At 35.8% G+C, this 15,247-nt stretch overlaps 1 protein-coding gene across 4 annotated transcripts in view; it reads left to right on the forward strand.

Moving 5' to 3' along the window:
• The window catches only part of ADAMTS6 (ADAM metallopeptidase with thrombospondin type 1 motif 6), a 147,764-nt gene that overhangs the window by 50,647 nt on the left and 81,870 nt on the right, over positions 1–15,247 (forward strand). For all 4 annotated transcript variants that reach the window (XM_088156084.1, XM_088156083.1, XM_014881422.2 and 1 more), the window contains exons 8-9: positions 8,054–8,097; positions 11,517–11,622. In XM_088156084.1, the coding sequence (XP_088012210.1) occupies positions 8,054–8,097; positions 11,517–11,622 (150 nt within the window). The remainder of the gene's footprint in view (positions 1–8,053; positions 8,098–11,516; positions 11,623–15,247) is intronic.

A 15,247-nucleotide genomic window follows, 5' to 3' on the forward strand; every position in this document is an offset into this window, starting at 1 on the left:
TTTTTAATGCAAGGTTTAGCTAATGTTGAAACTTCTTGGCAAGTCACTTTATGGAAGCTGGACATATGTATAGGTTGAAAGGTTGGCTAGGCATGTTCACAGAAGAAAAATCCATTGAACGTGCTAAATACACAGAAGCACATCTGTCTCAAAAATTCTGAGCCAAAAATAGTTGGGAGAGTACTGGTATAATTGACATTTTATGCCTGCAGTGGTGTTATTCTTTCTTGGGCCTTCTCTTAGTTCGTTCTGAAGGCAGGATATTGGGATAGTGGAATCTGTGGTCTGGCCTATGTTGCAATTCTTAGGTTCTTCTGTACCAGGTGTGGTCCATCATCCTAATGAACTGCTATTCTTTACAGCCAATGCTTAGCCTTTTATGCCATATGCAGTGTGAGCAAGGGTAAATAAAGTGGACATTTTGTGTATAAAAATATGTGATCTTCCCAGAGATTATAAAGTAATTGTTTACAATATTCAGAAATTTAGGAAAAAAAAGCATACCCACAGTAAAGTCCTAGAAAGAAATCATAGGAAAACTTAGAAATATCTGTGCAATATGTTACTGCTCTAACTTATCTAATTTATTTTTGTACAGCAGACCTAAAACTTGGTTAGTAATCATAGCTGTTAGCTGTGTTTCCCTTCTGCCAGAGGTCTAGACTAGTTGCTTCCTATTTTGTGCTGTGTGGCAGGATGCCCCCAACCACACCTCTCTAATTAGTTTTGCTAGCTTTCCTTTCCTCCAGACTTGGTTGCTTTAGCACACTCTAAAAAAAACCATTGCCCTACCAGCTCCTTGAGCTGTTCAGTGTCAATGTCCTTTGAAAATAAGCTTTATGTATTAATTGCTGGACTTATCCTGGATGTACTGATAGAGAAATTATTAGCAGTGTACTTAGAGTAGATATGTAGAAATTTCTGGTTTATTCTCTAGTTCAGTTTGAGCTGTTTGAGCTTTGTAACTCCATCTAAATTTTGGCTCAATACTGAGATGCAGTAAAAGTTTCAAAGACTCTTGAGGTTTAGAATACAACAGATCATGTATTTCCTACACTCTGGTTATAGTGCAAATGCTGAATCTCTAAGTTATTCCTGAATATTATCTGAATATTATTGAAATCACCATTCTCACACAGGTAGGTGGCTCTACATTTCTGATGCACTTGTACAATATTTTTTTGATCAGGAGTTATCCTGAGTGTCCCAAGGGCACTAATAATACTACTGATTGTGATAAACTTGCAACTGCTATTTTATTGTTCCATTGCTGAAACTGATGAATACAAATGACAGCTTTAAATTTTTTTTTCAGAACTGTGTTTATTTTTACTTTTTTGACTGCATTTGCAGAAAAAGTAGTATGGAAGTGTTTCATTTACAGTGCAATTTAAAAAAAGATTTATATAAATCAGGAGAACTAGAACTTAGAGCAGCAATAGTTTTTCTGGCTGCAACTCAGAATTTATCCACCCAAGCTAAGGATCAGAATAAAGTCCAACAGAGATAGACTTTGGTTGTCTAAGGCAGCATTGAAGACATGGAAAACTAATAATAGAAAAAGCTATTTCTGATGAGTGATGTGTTATTCTTTTCCTTCCTTGATTTAAATAGCTCTTTTTGGTTTGAGGTTTTTGAGGGAGGAACCAAATAAGACATGTTCTTTATTTTAGGGCAGAATGCTGTTGTGGTGTACCACTTTCTGCAAGGCAAAGGATGTGCTGGAGTAAAGCTTTTAGATAGACATCAAAAAGACTGTGTAATAGAGACTACTACTCTTGGTAACCTCTGCAAGTCTAATGAATGATGAAATTATCTTAGGAGTTGTTAATTCCATTGCAATTCTCTAGTATTAGTGACATCCAGTTCTATAGCATTAGTGACATTGTCTGCACTTGCAAAATGAATACTTTTTAAATATAGCCAAGTATATGAATGCAAACATATATACAAAAAAACCCAACCAACCAACCAACCAAAACCTAAAAACTAAAAACCACAAAAGTACAAGCTAGTCACTGTTTTTTTTTTTTTTTTTTAAATTTTCAGTGCTTTAGAAATAGGAGTTGGAGTTATATAGCTTGAAGATTTTGATCCATATAAGAGAAATCTGAGATTTCAGACTGATCTGGCAGCAATTGAGTTGCTCTGGCAGCAGTTGAGTTTATAGTCATAGGTGTTGGAACTAGGTTAATTTAATTTATTTTTCAAAATAGGTACCTTTTTATCTGATCTTTTATCTTTCTTCAAAAGCAACCTATGACATCTAATATTGGGTGCATAGATAAATCATGTTATATAGCATGAAGAATAAAAGGTAAAAAATATGTAACTAACACATTTGTCATGTTTATTGTTGGGCAAGGGTGTGCGAGGAAGATAAAATCCTTATATAAAGAGCGGGTTCTTAAAACCTATAATAATTAAAAAGTGAGTGTCAAAAAGTATAATTTGGTTTAAAAGTGAAAAATAAAATCTTGCTTTCATAGATGACATGTCTCGGAAATATTTGCTAAAAATGAAATATTAATAATTTGTAGTATTTAGCTTTGTTTACTCTTAGTCAGGAGAGAATCAGTTCTTAGGCTTTATTTTATTTTCTGACAACTTTTTCAAGCAGATTAACTGGCAAATCGCCTAGTATTATATATATGAAGTATGTGTTCACCTCGCTGAACTTATAAAGAGCTTCATGTCCAGTCGTACATATTCATTGGTTTTGCCTAGCCTGAATTTTCTTACTTTTTTTTTTTTTTTACATTTAGATTCCATCCATCTTGGTAAGTTTTCCCTCAGGGGTTTGCTGTTACTGTATTTTGGTTTCCTAAACTCTTTTCTATTAAAAAAATAGTCCTTCAAAAGCCTTTGATTATTTATGTCAATATCTCTCTTAAATATTACTCATGCTTATTGGTAGCTTTCAAAGCAATTTTGGAGTAGTTCGATGTATGCATAAATAAACAGCTGGTGTTGCATACTGATTTTGAACATAGTTTGCTCTTCTAATAAGAGATTTCATGCTTTACTCACTTACTGTACTTAAATAAAAATATTGTGTGGGTTATTCTTGTTGATAAATGAAATTCTTTGAAGTGTATCTAATAGTAGTATTCATTATAACAGGTATATTTCTATCTCAGTTGATTTGATGAAAATAGTCCCTTCTGGCACACTGGACATTTACAGTAACATATAGCTAGTAATAATAGTATTTTATAGAGACCCTTTTCAGTTAATGGGACAATTTGTGTAATGAGACTGGTAGAAAGTGCAATGTTATCCTTGAATTTATAAATACACATTAACGTGTAAGGAGAAATAATTAATTTTGCCTTTGTATCTACTACTGTTAATGCCACTTGTGAATAACTTTTTGAAGTCTAATCCACACACTTCAGAAAGTTTTATAAGCCCATGAGTGCACATGGTGGTGACAGAAGGGCCACAGTATAATGGTAAAATGCTGAGAAATCCCATATAGTAGTCTGATTTAAAAGTAAATTTTTAAAGTGATTTCAAAGGGAAGGAGCTCTACTGAAAAACAGTGGGATTCAGCTTTGCTGATAAAGGCATAACCGTATCCCTCAGACACTGAAACAATTTGTTTTTTTCAGAACAAAGAGGAATCAACAAAGGGCTGAAGACAATAAAAGAAAAATCAGTTAAATTATAGATGCAATCTCTGTCTCTGAAGTACCCTAAACCACAGAGTTGGGGACTTTTATCAGGGATGGTTTCAGTATGAGCTGTCCTGTTTTCTTTCCAAACACTCACAAATGACTGCTGTGGAGGAAAAGGCAGATAACTGGATAATCTAGGACAATTGTTCTCAAATTATGCTTTAAACATTTCTTAATGTGAGATTGAATAGCTTTTAAGGAGCATTTTTTAAAGTCTCTAGCTTCTAGAATAAATTACTTGTATTTTTATGCTAAGGGTGGGTGGAGGAACGATTGAATCATTGTGATGCTTTCTTATAATCAAATCTGTGAATAAGGATATCTCTTTATTTTTTATTTATTTTTATTGTGGGAATACATTTGCTATCATAGAACTCTATGTGAGCTACATAGTTGCACAACAGCATGCATTAGGCTTGAAAACTTACAATTAACAGGGATAAGGAAGAATCTTTTCTTCTTTCTCTGCAGTGTACCAGGAGACAAATGGCTGTATTCCCCTAAAGTGCCTGGGATTGGCTATAGCTGCAGATAATTTACCTGACAAGTTTGAGCAGTGCTTACAGTATTCACAGAGAATTTGTCTTTCTTATCTGTTTGACTTAAGTGTCTACTCAAATAATCAGGATCATTCCAGTCATCAGATTTGCAAAGGAAATGGATTTTTCTTCAGGTTAGAGTTACAGATAAGAGAGACTTCTTGAAGAGATAGTCTGTAGCTTACATCTACACTAATACATTAAATAAACATGTCAGTGGCTTTTTCATTGCACTGAGTACCACTGACACAGATCTTGTGTACACACTACTAAGCTGGCTTCTCCAAAACTGATTAGTTTTGTATGTTTTGCCTGTTAATAATCTTCACAACTTTTCGTGGGAGTTCTTTGAGCTCAGTTGTTCTCATGGGCCAAATCTGTGCAAGGAATGTTTCTTAAAAAATTGTTATAGAGTTATAAAACAGCTTGATAATGCAGATAGTAGAATTTCAGTGTCTAGTGTGATCCCTTTCACTTTTTAATACAGTGTACAAGTATATTTTAGCATGGTGCCTGTATATCCTGCCAAAAAGGACTAGAATTTTTTCTTCTTAAAGTGTCCCTGCATGGTGCACTAACTCTTGCTGTTTGATCCATGGCATGACAGGAGTGTATTGCTGCTCCAGTCCTTGAGCGTGCTGTTGAGCAGACAATGGTCTGTCTATGCAGTTTCCTTCTGGCTGATGTGTCAGTCAGAGTTGTTAGTGACAGTTATGCATTCATCAGCATTTCCTGTCTGTCTGCTGCCGCTCTTCAGCAGCCCCACAGGAATGCCCAGCACTCCCAGACCTCTTCCCCATCTGCCTCATGAAAAGACTTCTGATTTCTTCAGGGCAGACATGGCCATGTAATCAACCATCTCCCCTCCTACCTTTTTTCCATTCCACTTCCCCAGTGTGGTCACATTTCAGGGGCACTACACCCACTTTATTAGGAGTTATATGATCTTCTTTTTTGGCTTGGATGGGCACAGATTTTTCTTGGCTGTTTCAAAATGATCTGGCTGCCATCTTATCCCAAGTTATTTACCTATATAACTGTGTTCTTTCATTCAGCTTTTGTGTGGTGTCTGTCTTGCACCATCTGTCAGTGAATTGAACCAACATTTTTGCAGTTTTCATAATTGTGACTGTTGTCATGATCGTTAATGGCTGGTTGAGATAATTGTTGGTTTGAGAATCTCCCTTTTTGGTCTATTTAACTCCTGAAGTATTTACTAGGCTCCCGGTGATCAAACTGCATCTTAGTGCTTTTTTGGGTGTGGGCTTTTTGTTTTGTTTGTTTGTGGGTTGCCTTTTTTTTCTCCCCATAGCAAGTAGACCTATCTAATATAATGGGAAGTCATGACAATTTGTATTTTCAGGGGTTTCTGGGCTTAAAATTACTGTCTGTCAAGTATTATATCTGTAGTCTTCTGCATTTGGAACCCAAAATCTGAAAACTAAATGGATTCCTTGAAGGTTCAAAATAAAGTTAGAGGAAGCAGTGTAAAAACCAAAAAGAATACAAGTTAGTCTGATTTTAAATCATATAGAGAAGCAGATGGTGGAAGCAAGCAGTTTGGTTCATAAGAATGCTGTGATCTTTCAGACAAATCACAAGCAGAAACCATTTATATGAAAGCAATAAGATGAAAAAATGGAGCTGGAAGATGATGTAGGTAAAGTAAGTCACTGAAAATTGGACACTGAAAATTTTTTCAAAAGTTCAGAATTTTTTTTTCCTGGTAAACTGGAATCTAGGATGTATATCCTTGCAGGAAACTAATAATTGTCTATAAAATTTGAATATTTAGTGATGACATATTTAGAACATGTTACTACCCAGGTATGTTCTTGCAAAAATAATTAGTGTATTGGAAAATAAAGTTATATTTTTCTTAGTTTTATTATCAAATTTAAGTTTCATTATCATCATATTTTCTTAACAGTGCTAGCTTATGCATAATGAAGAGCACACACTTCGCAGCAGAAACTGAAGAATACTGTGGTCTTTGTTTTTCAAAAATATAACAGGAACAAGGAACTTAATATAATTCTCTCCTGTCACAGTTCTGTGTGAAACTGAACCTTATTCTCAAACATCCATTTTACTTAAGGATGTATGTCTTTAATTATTTTTCCGTATTGCTATTGGATATTAAAAAGCAGAAGACCTGTGTATTTCAGCATTTTTCCATTCAGCTCTAAACTATGTTCTAAAGAATTTAGTTAGGGTTTTCTCACTAAATAAGACTGAGCCATCTGCTTTCTCTGAGGAGCAAATTTTGCTTGAACTTCAATAGGATTAGGATTCAGACACTGTCCTAAACACAGAAATAAGAAGCCTGGTTCCTTAATTATGTAAAAGGCAGGAAATGTTCAGTAAAAATCCTTCTTTTCCTCTGAATCTTTGTAATCTTGAAACTAAAGGACATTTTGATGATTATATTTTAAGAGAAATAAGAATGCTTTTTAATAAGAATATTCTCTATAAGAATGCTGATTTGGTTACCTTCCCCTCCTCCTGACAGGAATGGGAAATCAGTGCACATTTGAACCACCTTGATGAAATTAGTGCACATGAACATTTAAGTTCAAAATTATAGCTTAATCCCACAAACTGCTCCACACTCAGTACCCTTTAAAAATCAAAGGAATTCCATGTGGTCACAGCAGTCTGCATGCATAGAGAGTTTACTGGATTTGTTCCAAATTTTAAGCTTTGTTATTTTGTCCATGGATTTGGCTTGTAGACAGACCATAACTCTTTTAGCAGTGAAAGGTATATATCTTGTGATCAGACTCCTATGTGATAACAGTCCTTATGGTATTTTTAACAGAAAATGTCTGGTGGTCTGAATTTAGTAACTCTTTGGGTTTAAAATTAAAGCATAAAGCTGGTATATTTTCAGATTTTTTCTCACTTGCCTTTCTAAAGAGTAGAAATTATTCTGAAGCATAGTATGCTTAAGAAATCAAGGAAATCAGTACAAATCCTTGAAAATCAGTAGCATTGTGGGAGTGTCCTTTTATCACTTATATATATATTATCACAATATGATAGGATTGTGTATTCAAAATATGAAGGTATAATTAATGAATTAACTGTGGCATGACCGCTGCTCTTTTAAAAGCTATGCCACAGAAACGTTTTAATTTCATTGCTAGCTCCAGATATTTACGTACTAACTACAATAAAACTCATTAGCTTCTGTATTTGAAAGACGGTATCTACAACAACAAAAGTTTTCCTTTAAAAATTTTTTTTTAGCTTTTTTCAGAAATGTTTTTCATTTTAGTTTGTTAGCATATATTCTTAAGATGCACTATAATTATAGAAGGATAATGAGAAGGGCACATAATGACATAAGATGTTTTTTAAAATGGTAGAACAATTAAGAGTTCAGTTTTTAAAATTAGAATCAAAGTCTAAGTAGTATGACTAACACTTAATATTGTTTAGTTGACAAGTGTGAGACCATAGGAGGCTTCCAATTATGTTGAATAAGTAAAACCTAGGGTTTAAGAATCAGTAGCAGTCTATAGCCACGCTGTTCTAACTTCGTAACAGAATGGTAGACTGCTTTATGGAGCTGGTGATTACAAAGATCCACTTTAACAATTTTTTTCTTGCTGGCAGGTGTCCCACTGGCCTGGGGCCAGCGGCTGTGAGTGTGCTGCAGCTTGTGGTTTACACCAGAGTGCAGAAAATGCCGACACCAGCTGGCTGCACATAATTAAACTGATTGTGGTCTGACAACTTGGACTGTGATACAGATATGTGATAAATATACAAAGTATCTTACAAACGTGATTCACTGACATACTTTTATCTACTTTTTTTTCTTAACAGATATGATATCTGCACTTATAAAAACAAGCCTTGTGGAACATTGGGTAAGATTATAAAAGAAATTTCAGCTCACATTCACTGTTTCCTTGCTTTATACTTAGCTATTGGTTTATTGACTGATTAGATCTTTTAAAGTTTGTACTTTCAAAATTTTGCAGTTTTATAAACATGACAAATAAAAGATAATCTAGGTGGATTTTTTCTTTGATACATTGCTGGAAGTTTGAATTACGTGAACTGGTGCTGTGTATTTCATCTCTGACAGCTGTAGTTCTGATAAAACCTAGCAGACGACTCAATTTTACTTCTTAAAGAAGAGAATGTGCTGTTTATTTCCATTTCCCGGAGTCCATAATTTAATTAAAAAAACAGAAGTAAAAGTCCTCAGGAAGGTTATAAAACAACCCCCATAAACTTTACAAAAGAAATGGACTTTGAGGTTTACACTGTTGCTGTGTTGTACACAGTGAGTACAGCTTCATATTTTTCTTTTCACAGACTTACATAAAAATAGCACAGTGACAGAAAATAAATAACAATACAATAATTAAAACTACTTTAAACAGTGCTTTGACAATGGAGAAGTGCACTTGGCAACCTTAGATTAAAGATGGAGAGCTATTTTTCTCTTCATACCTAAATATGTCACCTGAAGTTATTTACTGCAATAAATAACTATTGATGACCTGTAACTATAGGTTGTTGCCTCCAGTGGTGCTTTAACATATAAAGGAAACATTATTCAAAGACTAATATAACATTTGTTTAGAATTTTTTTTTCCAGTTTGCATCCTTTCATAAGCCTCTTTTTTGCAGGTGATTAAGGACAAAATTCTAATTCAGCTAGTTTTCTCGTGATTGTGTTTGCTTTGTCTTTCTCTGTATTACTGTATATTTGATAACCTTCATCCATGTTAATTTCTTCTGTAAGTCTCTTGCAAGTCAGCACAATGCATCTGGCAGAGGAGTGTAGTTTACATGGGGAAAGGTACTGGAATTTTGCCTGCTACAAATATAAAAAACCCCACAGCATATTCTTTGCTTTAGTAAAAGGCAAATCATGCTGATGAATTTCTGAATGTGACTGATTTTATTTGACACTGGAAATGATGAAACTGAAGAGATAATGTCTAAGAAGTGGCTTTGCAAGTGTTAAATAAAGAAAGATTGAAAGAGAAAGTATTCATGCATGAACCATTTGATATTTTTATGTGATACTTTTAAAACAGATCATTAGTATAGTAGTTCTTTCTCTACAGATTCTGGCACGAAGGCAAATTTTGCTTCACTTGAATCCAGTGTAACAGAGGACAGATTTGGCAATATTTTATTAGACAAAAAGTTTAATTAAAAAAAAAAATAAAAATAAGAGTCACATATGGTATCAGTTCCAGCTTACTGTTATAGGGGTCTTGGCAACAAAACCATGACAATTTTTCTGTGTTATAGGCCTTTAATTGGAGAAGAGACAAGGCCCTGTAGTCCTCTTTTGCAAGGCATTTGATATGCTTAAGTCACACTGGCATCCAATAACTAAAGTTAATCATATACTTAAAGAGTCTGTGAAAAAAAGTCACTGAGAGGTCTCAAAAGGTCAAAAGAAACCTGAATAATTGGTATTCTAGGAAGAGACAGAAATAAAAGATTTCATGTGGCATAAACATCTGTGTCCTATTCCAGACACCTGAAGCAGGGAAAGTTTCATGGAACCTCTTAGAAAAGAGAGACCTCAGACATCTTTGCAGTGTGTCTGTGGCTCCAGTGAAGGACAAGTGCTTTTAAAGTCGAGTCACTGACTGAGTTCTTAACTTGATCTCTGTCACTTTCTGCAAGCATGGTCTGGAGTTACTTTACTCTGTCTTCTAATTTGCTGAAGCACGTCCTCAGTTATAAGACCTGAAGATGGAGATGACTTTATCATTCAGTTATGGTGTACTTTGCAGAGGAACATGATAGTTGTATATATATGTATTGCCATGCTGTCTTCAGAATTTCTTCAATTAGAATGGCATGGGTGAACTGTAATTATTGCATTTTTTGCAGGTTCCACACTGCAAACTCTCCAGACACATATTGTCAGCTTTTGGACATGTCAATTTGGCTATCAGAGTAGTTTTGCTCTGTCCGAACTGGATTTGTTTGGGAGAAAACATGGAACACATACCCCCCCAAATAGTCTATATGTGCCTACAGGCGACCTGAGATTGTCCATGGGGTGTGTTCTCATGAAACCCCTGCAATATTTTTTCCCTTCAAGAAGCTTTAAGCCACATATTTAGTGATGTTCACCTACAGGATTCAAATAGTCCAGAATGGCCAAACCAGCACAAAAAGATACGTGGAGAGCTTCAACATCAGCACTTCACTGTGCTGATCCACTTCTATGGCTTCAAATTAATTGCTAATGTGGACACAGCAGGAAGCACTTATCATGTTATGACTTCCTTACTGGTAGCCCAAATAGAATAATTTGAGGTCCTTGCTTATATAAATAGTTTGCTTTCTCTCTTCCCCACTCCCTGTTCCATTCCCCTCATCACTGAGCCAAAGTTAAGCTTTTTCAATTTTTCATTGTTGTTGTTATTTTTGGGGTTGTTTGGATTTGGGTTTTTTTTGTTGTTGTTTTTCTGTGTTTTTTTGTGATGTAGTTAACTGAGCAGGTAACTTCTTTAAAGAAAGGTTGGCTGCTTCCTTCAGATAAGAAATTCTAGGGGAGAAATACATTAAATAAACCTGATGTTTAAAGCTTTCTCTAATGACACTAAATTATGATTGCAATATGTTCTGTAATAATCTGTTGCTGAAAAAGATACAGAAGAGCCAGAGTTGGTACATGCTAGTGGTGTTCTCTCTCTGAAGAAAGTTTTTAAAAGCCCTTGTAACACAATAAGGTTTTAATGCCAGAAGATGATGGGTGATAAATGGAAAAGACTTCCATGGTTAAATGCGTGCTTGTTATTAATGTCTCCTCTCTCTTCACTGATGCATTCAGTTTTGTTTTTTTAATTTTTTTTAAACGTACCATGTGAGGTTTTTCATAGCTAAAAAAGTTGCTTGTATGTTTTTATGAACCCACTAAACTTAAACAGATTTCTTTAGAAAAATAATGTGGATACATTTTGCTTTCTTCAGGCACAAGAATGTTAAAATAGAAATGCTTTCTTGAATTCCCTCTCCTGGCTCAAGTTACTAGGTGGTCCCAAGTTACCAGAAGTAAAATTTATAAATCTAACCCCTAGTCTAGACATTTTCCAGCACTGACTGCAGTTCAAAAAATATTAATGTCTAGCCGGCAAAGTGAAATTCCCCCCAGTGATTTTGCAAATGACTAGAAAGTTAACCTTTTGCCAACTGCTCCTTCTGTGCATAGAAGTTATTAAAAAGAATCCAGGCATTTATAACTAGGGCTTTTAAGACTGAAACACCTTGGCATGACCCTTTGTGTCTCCTTCTGTTTATTCAGGCTTGGCCTCTGTGGCTGGAATGTGTGAGCCTGAAAGGAGCTGCAGCATTAATGAAGACATTGGCCTAGGTTCAGCTTTTACCATTGCACATGAGATTGGTCACAAGTGAGTGAGTTTAAAATATGTTTTAATTTATCACCTTTTTAATATTAGTTAATAATTGATATAATTTTTTTTCCTGCATCATCTTGTTCTGATGTTCCATATTTCCTGTATATGGTATTCACAAGTGGCATTGCATTTTATTTAGTATATATTACCAGGGGATTTAAATTTAGAACTGAAGACTCATTGTATACCCTTTGATTTCAGATTCCAGTTAAATCTGTCCTGAGACTTGACTCACAACCTTCCTACTCTGTTTCATATTTTTAAATATTTGGCTTTAAATATATTTTCTTCCCCATTACTTTTTTTTCTGCCTTTCTTTATGAAAGAGAAGTGGTTAAAAGGTAATTTTTTTTCTCTTTTAAATTTTGTCTTTAATAAAATTCAAACTATTATCATTGGATATTTATTATATTGTCAATATTCATATTCTTTAAATCCTCTTTCACTCAAGCATGATCTGTATAAAACAGGCGTAGAGCACTCAGCATCACTTGATACATTTAAAGTATCAGCATATAGTTTTAAAGAGTATGTTGTTATTATGACACTGATAAAATCTGAGTAGTGTTTGGTCAGGAAATATTTCAAGCCTTCTGTCAAAAGACAGCAATGTTAGTACATTGTGATGACTCTAAAAAGACTGGGCATTTTCTTTTATCAAGAGGTTTCTTCTTTTATGTACATGGATTGACCAATACAGAATTATGGATGACATGCTTTTTGACTCATTAGCTGATGGAACTGTTAAAAGTTCCAGTGTGGACTGAAATGAAAGCTTGCAATCTGCTGATCAAAAAGAAGGAGTTGGAAGTGAACAGTTATTTTAAGTCTACCTAATGTGTTAGATAATCACTGGGAAACTATGCTCTCATTTATATTATGTATGAAAAAGCCCCTACACATCTAGTGTAGATGAATTTTAGAATTCAAAAGCAATTGTGTAAGACCTGAACAACAGTAATAATTTAAAAATACATGTAATAACTTCTCTGATTTATCTTCCTTCCTTCGTGCCTTAGTGCCTTTCTCCTTCCCTGCCTTCTTAAAGAAAGAGCTCTTCCAATCATTAAATATTAATATTTCTCAAATTCCTATAAATAACATTTTGTATTGTATAGGTGACCTTGCTGTGAATTTGTCACATATATAACAAAACCCTCAATCTTCCAATACAGTATTTTCATTCTAATTCCTATGTCATACCTCTACATATTCATGGAATCACAGAATTTCTAGGATTGGAAGGGACCTCTGGATATCATCTCATTCAAATCCCTGCACTCAGAGCAGGTGACACAGGAATATATCCAGCTGGGTTTTGAATGTTTCATGAGAGGGAGACTCCATGATCTCCCTGGGCAACCTGCTCCAGTGCTGTGCCACCTTTAGTATAAAGAAGTTCTTCCTCATCTTGAGTGGAACTTCTTGTGTTTTAGTTTTTGGCTATTGCTCCTTGTTCTGGTGCTGAGCACCGCTGGAAAGAGTCTGGCACCATCCACTTGGCACCTCTATTTGAGATATTTGTATATGCTTTATACATGTTTTATACACAAAATTATTTAATATATGCAGCAACTTTATCATGCAATGATGGCATGATGACCAGAATATATTTAAAGAGCTTAGACTGGTTAGAATCTGGAAAAAAAACATAGTGATAGCATATATCCTGTGATCGTAGGAATGTTTTTACCATCACTATTTTCTGTGTTTGATATCTTTTGGCTTCTTATACATAAGGTCTTTTAAAACTCTGAAATCTCAGTTCTTTGAAGCTTTCAGCTCATTCTTGAGATGGCATGATATGGCAAATGCTGATTTGATAAGATGCAGAAATCATATTCCTTTAGCTTTTATACAAGTTTATTTCAACTGCACAGTTATTAAAGAAAGTTGCACTGCAAGTTTGATTTTATGAATTAACATGCCATGTGGGAAACGTGGGAAAAATATGTGGGCAAAAAATCTTCAAGATTTATGTTTTGTGGTAGCCACATCACCTGTGATTCTACCCATGCAGTGACTGAATGCCTCTATAACTATGTCAAAGTTATTATTTCCTTTCCATCTCCTAGTTTCCAGTACCTACTAGATATTATTTGCATATGTGAGTAAAATAAATATTTCTGAGAGGCTTGTAAACATTTTTTTCATTGACTGTACCTCTTTTCAGACTTAAAATAGGAAATTGACTTCACTGTTAAGTGAAAATTAGAAGCATATAAAGAACATGTCTACATCAAATATATAACATACAACAAAAGAGCACTCAATTACACAGAATCACAGGATGGGTCAGGTTGGAGGGGACCGTGGTGGCTCATCTGGTCCAACCTCCCTGCTCAAGCAGGGTCATCCTGGAGCACATGGCACAGGATTGTGTTCAGGCACTTCTTGAGTATCTCCAGTGAAGGAGACTCCACAGCCTCTCTGGGCAATCTGTTCCAGTGCATGGTCACCTGCACAATAAAGAAGTTCTTCCTCATGTTCAGGTGGAACTTCCTGGGCATCAGTTTCTGTCCTATTGCTCAGCATCTCTGAGAAGAGGCTGGCTTGATACCTCCCCTTCACCTCCTCTTGGTACCTCCCCTTCATATACTTATAGGCACTGATGAGGTTCCCTCTCAGTCATCTCTTCTCACTGCTAAATGGGCCCAGCTCCCTCTCAGCCTTTCCTCGTAAGAGAGATGCTCCAGTCCCCTAATTTTCTTCACACCCCTCTGCTGGACCCACCCCAGGAGCTCCATGTCTCTCTTGTCCTGAGGAGCCCAGAACTGGACACAGCACTCCAGGTGAGGCCTCACCACAGCTGAGTACAGGGGAGGGATCACCTCCCTTCACCTGCTGCCAATGCTCCTCCTAATGCCCCCCCCAGGATCCCATTGGATTTCTTGGCCACCAGGACATGCTGCTGGCTCATGGACAGCTTGTTGTCCACCAGGACCCCCAGGTCCTTCTCAGCAGAGCTGCTCCCCAGCAGGTCAGCCCCAGGCTGTGCTGGTGCCTGGGCTTGTTCCTCCCCAGGTGCAGGACCCTGCCCTTGCCTTTGCTGAATTTCAGAAGGTTCCTGTCTGCCCATCTCTCCAACCTGCTGAGGTCTTTCTGAAGGGTGCACAGCACTCCAGGGTGTTGGCCATTCCTCCCAGCTCTGTGTTCTCAGTGAATGTGCTGAGGAGGCATCTACCCCTCCATCCAAGTGTTGATGAGTATACATGTAAAAAAATGCACAAGGGGTGAGGAACAGAAGCAAAAAGAAATTAAACACACCCCCTCTATAAATTTTTAATGGAAGGTATGACTAAACATTATAATCACAATCAGGCTGTCAGTTTCTTAAGTTTTCAAGGAGAATGCTTTTTTTTTTGCTTCCGTTCCTTACCACTTGTAGTGTTTATATGTATATAACTCAGTTTTGGTACTATTTAGGTGTGTGCAGGTCTGACTCATAATGAGCTGTTTTTATTGAAGATGATGGTACACAGTGATTGTTTCTTTTTTGAGGGCATAAACAATGGAGAAACTAACATTTTATGATTGTTTCTCGCTAGCCATGATTAAGAAAACAGCCTTTTCTTACTCTTAGTTACTTCTGTGAATTAGATAAATTTCAGAGTTGGCC

This window comes from Sturnus vulgaris, chromosome Z (assembly GCF_052056855.1).
Source record: "Sturnus vulgaris isolate bStuVul1 chromosome Z, bStuVul1.hap1, whole genome shotgun sequence".
In the NCBI taxonomy this organism is placed as follows: Eukaryota; Metazoa; Chordata; class Aves; order Passeriformes; family Sturnidae; genus Sturnus; species Sturnus vulgaris.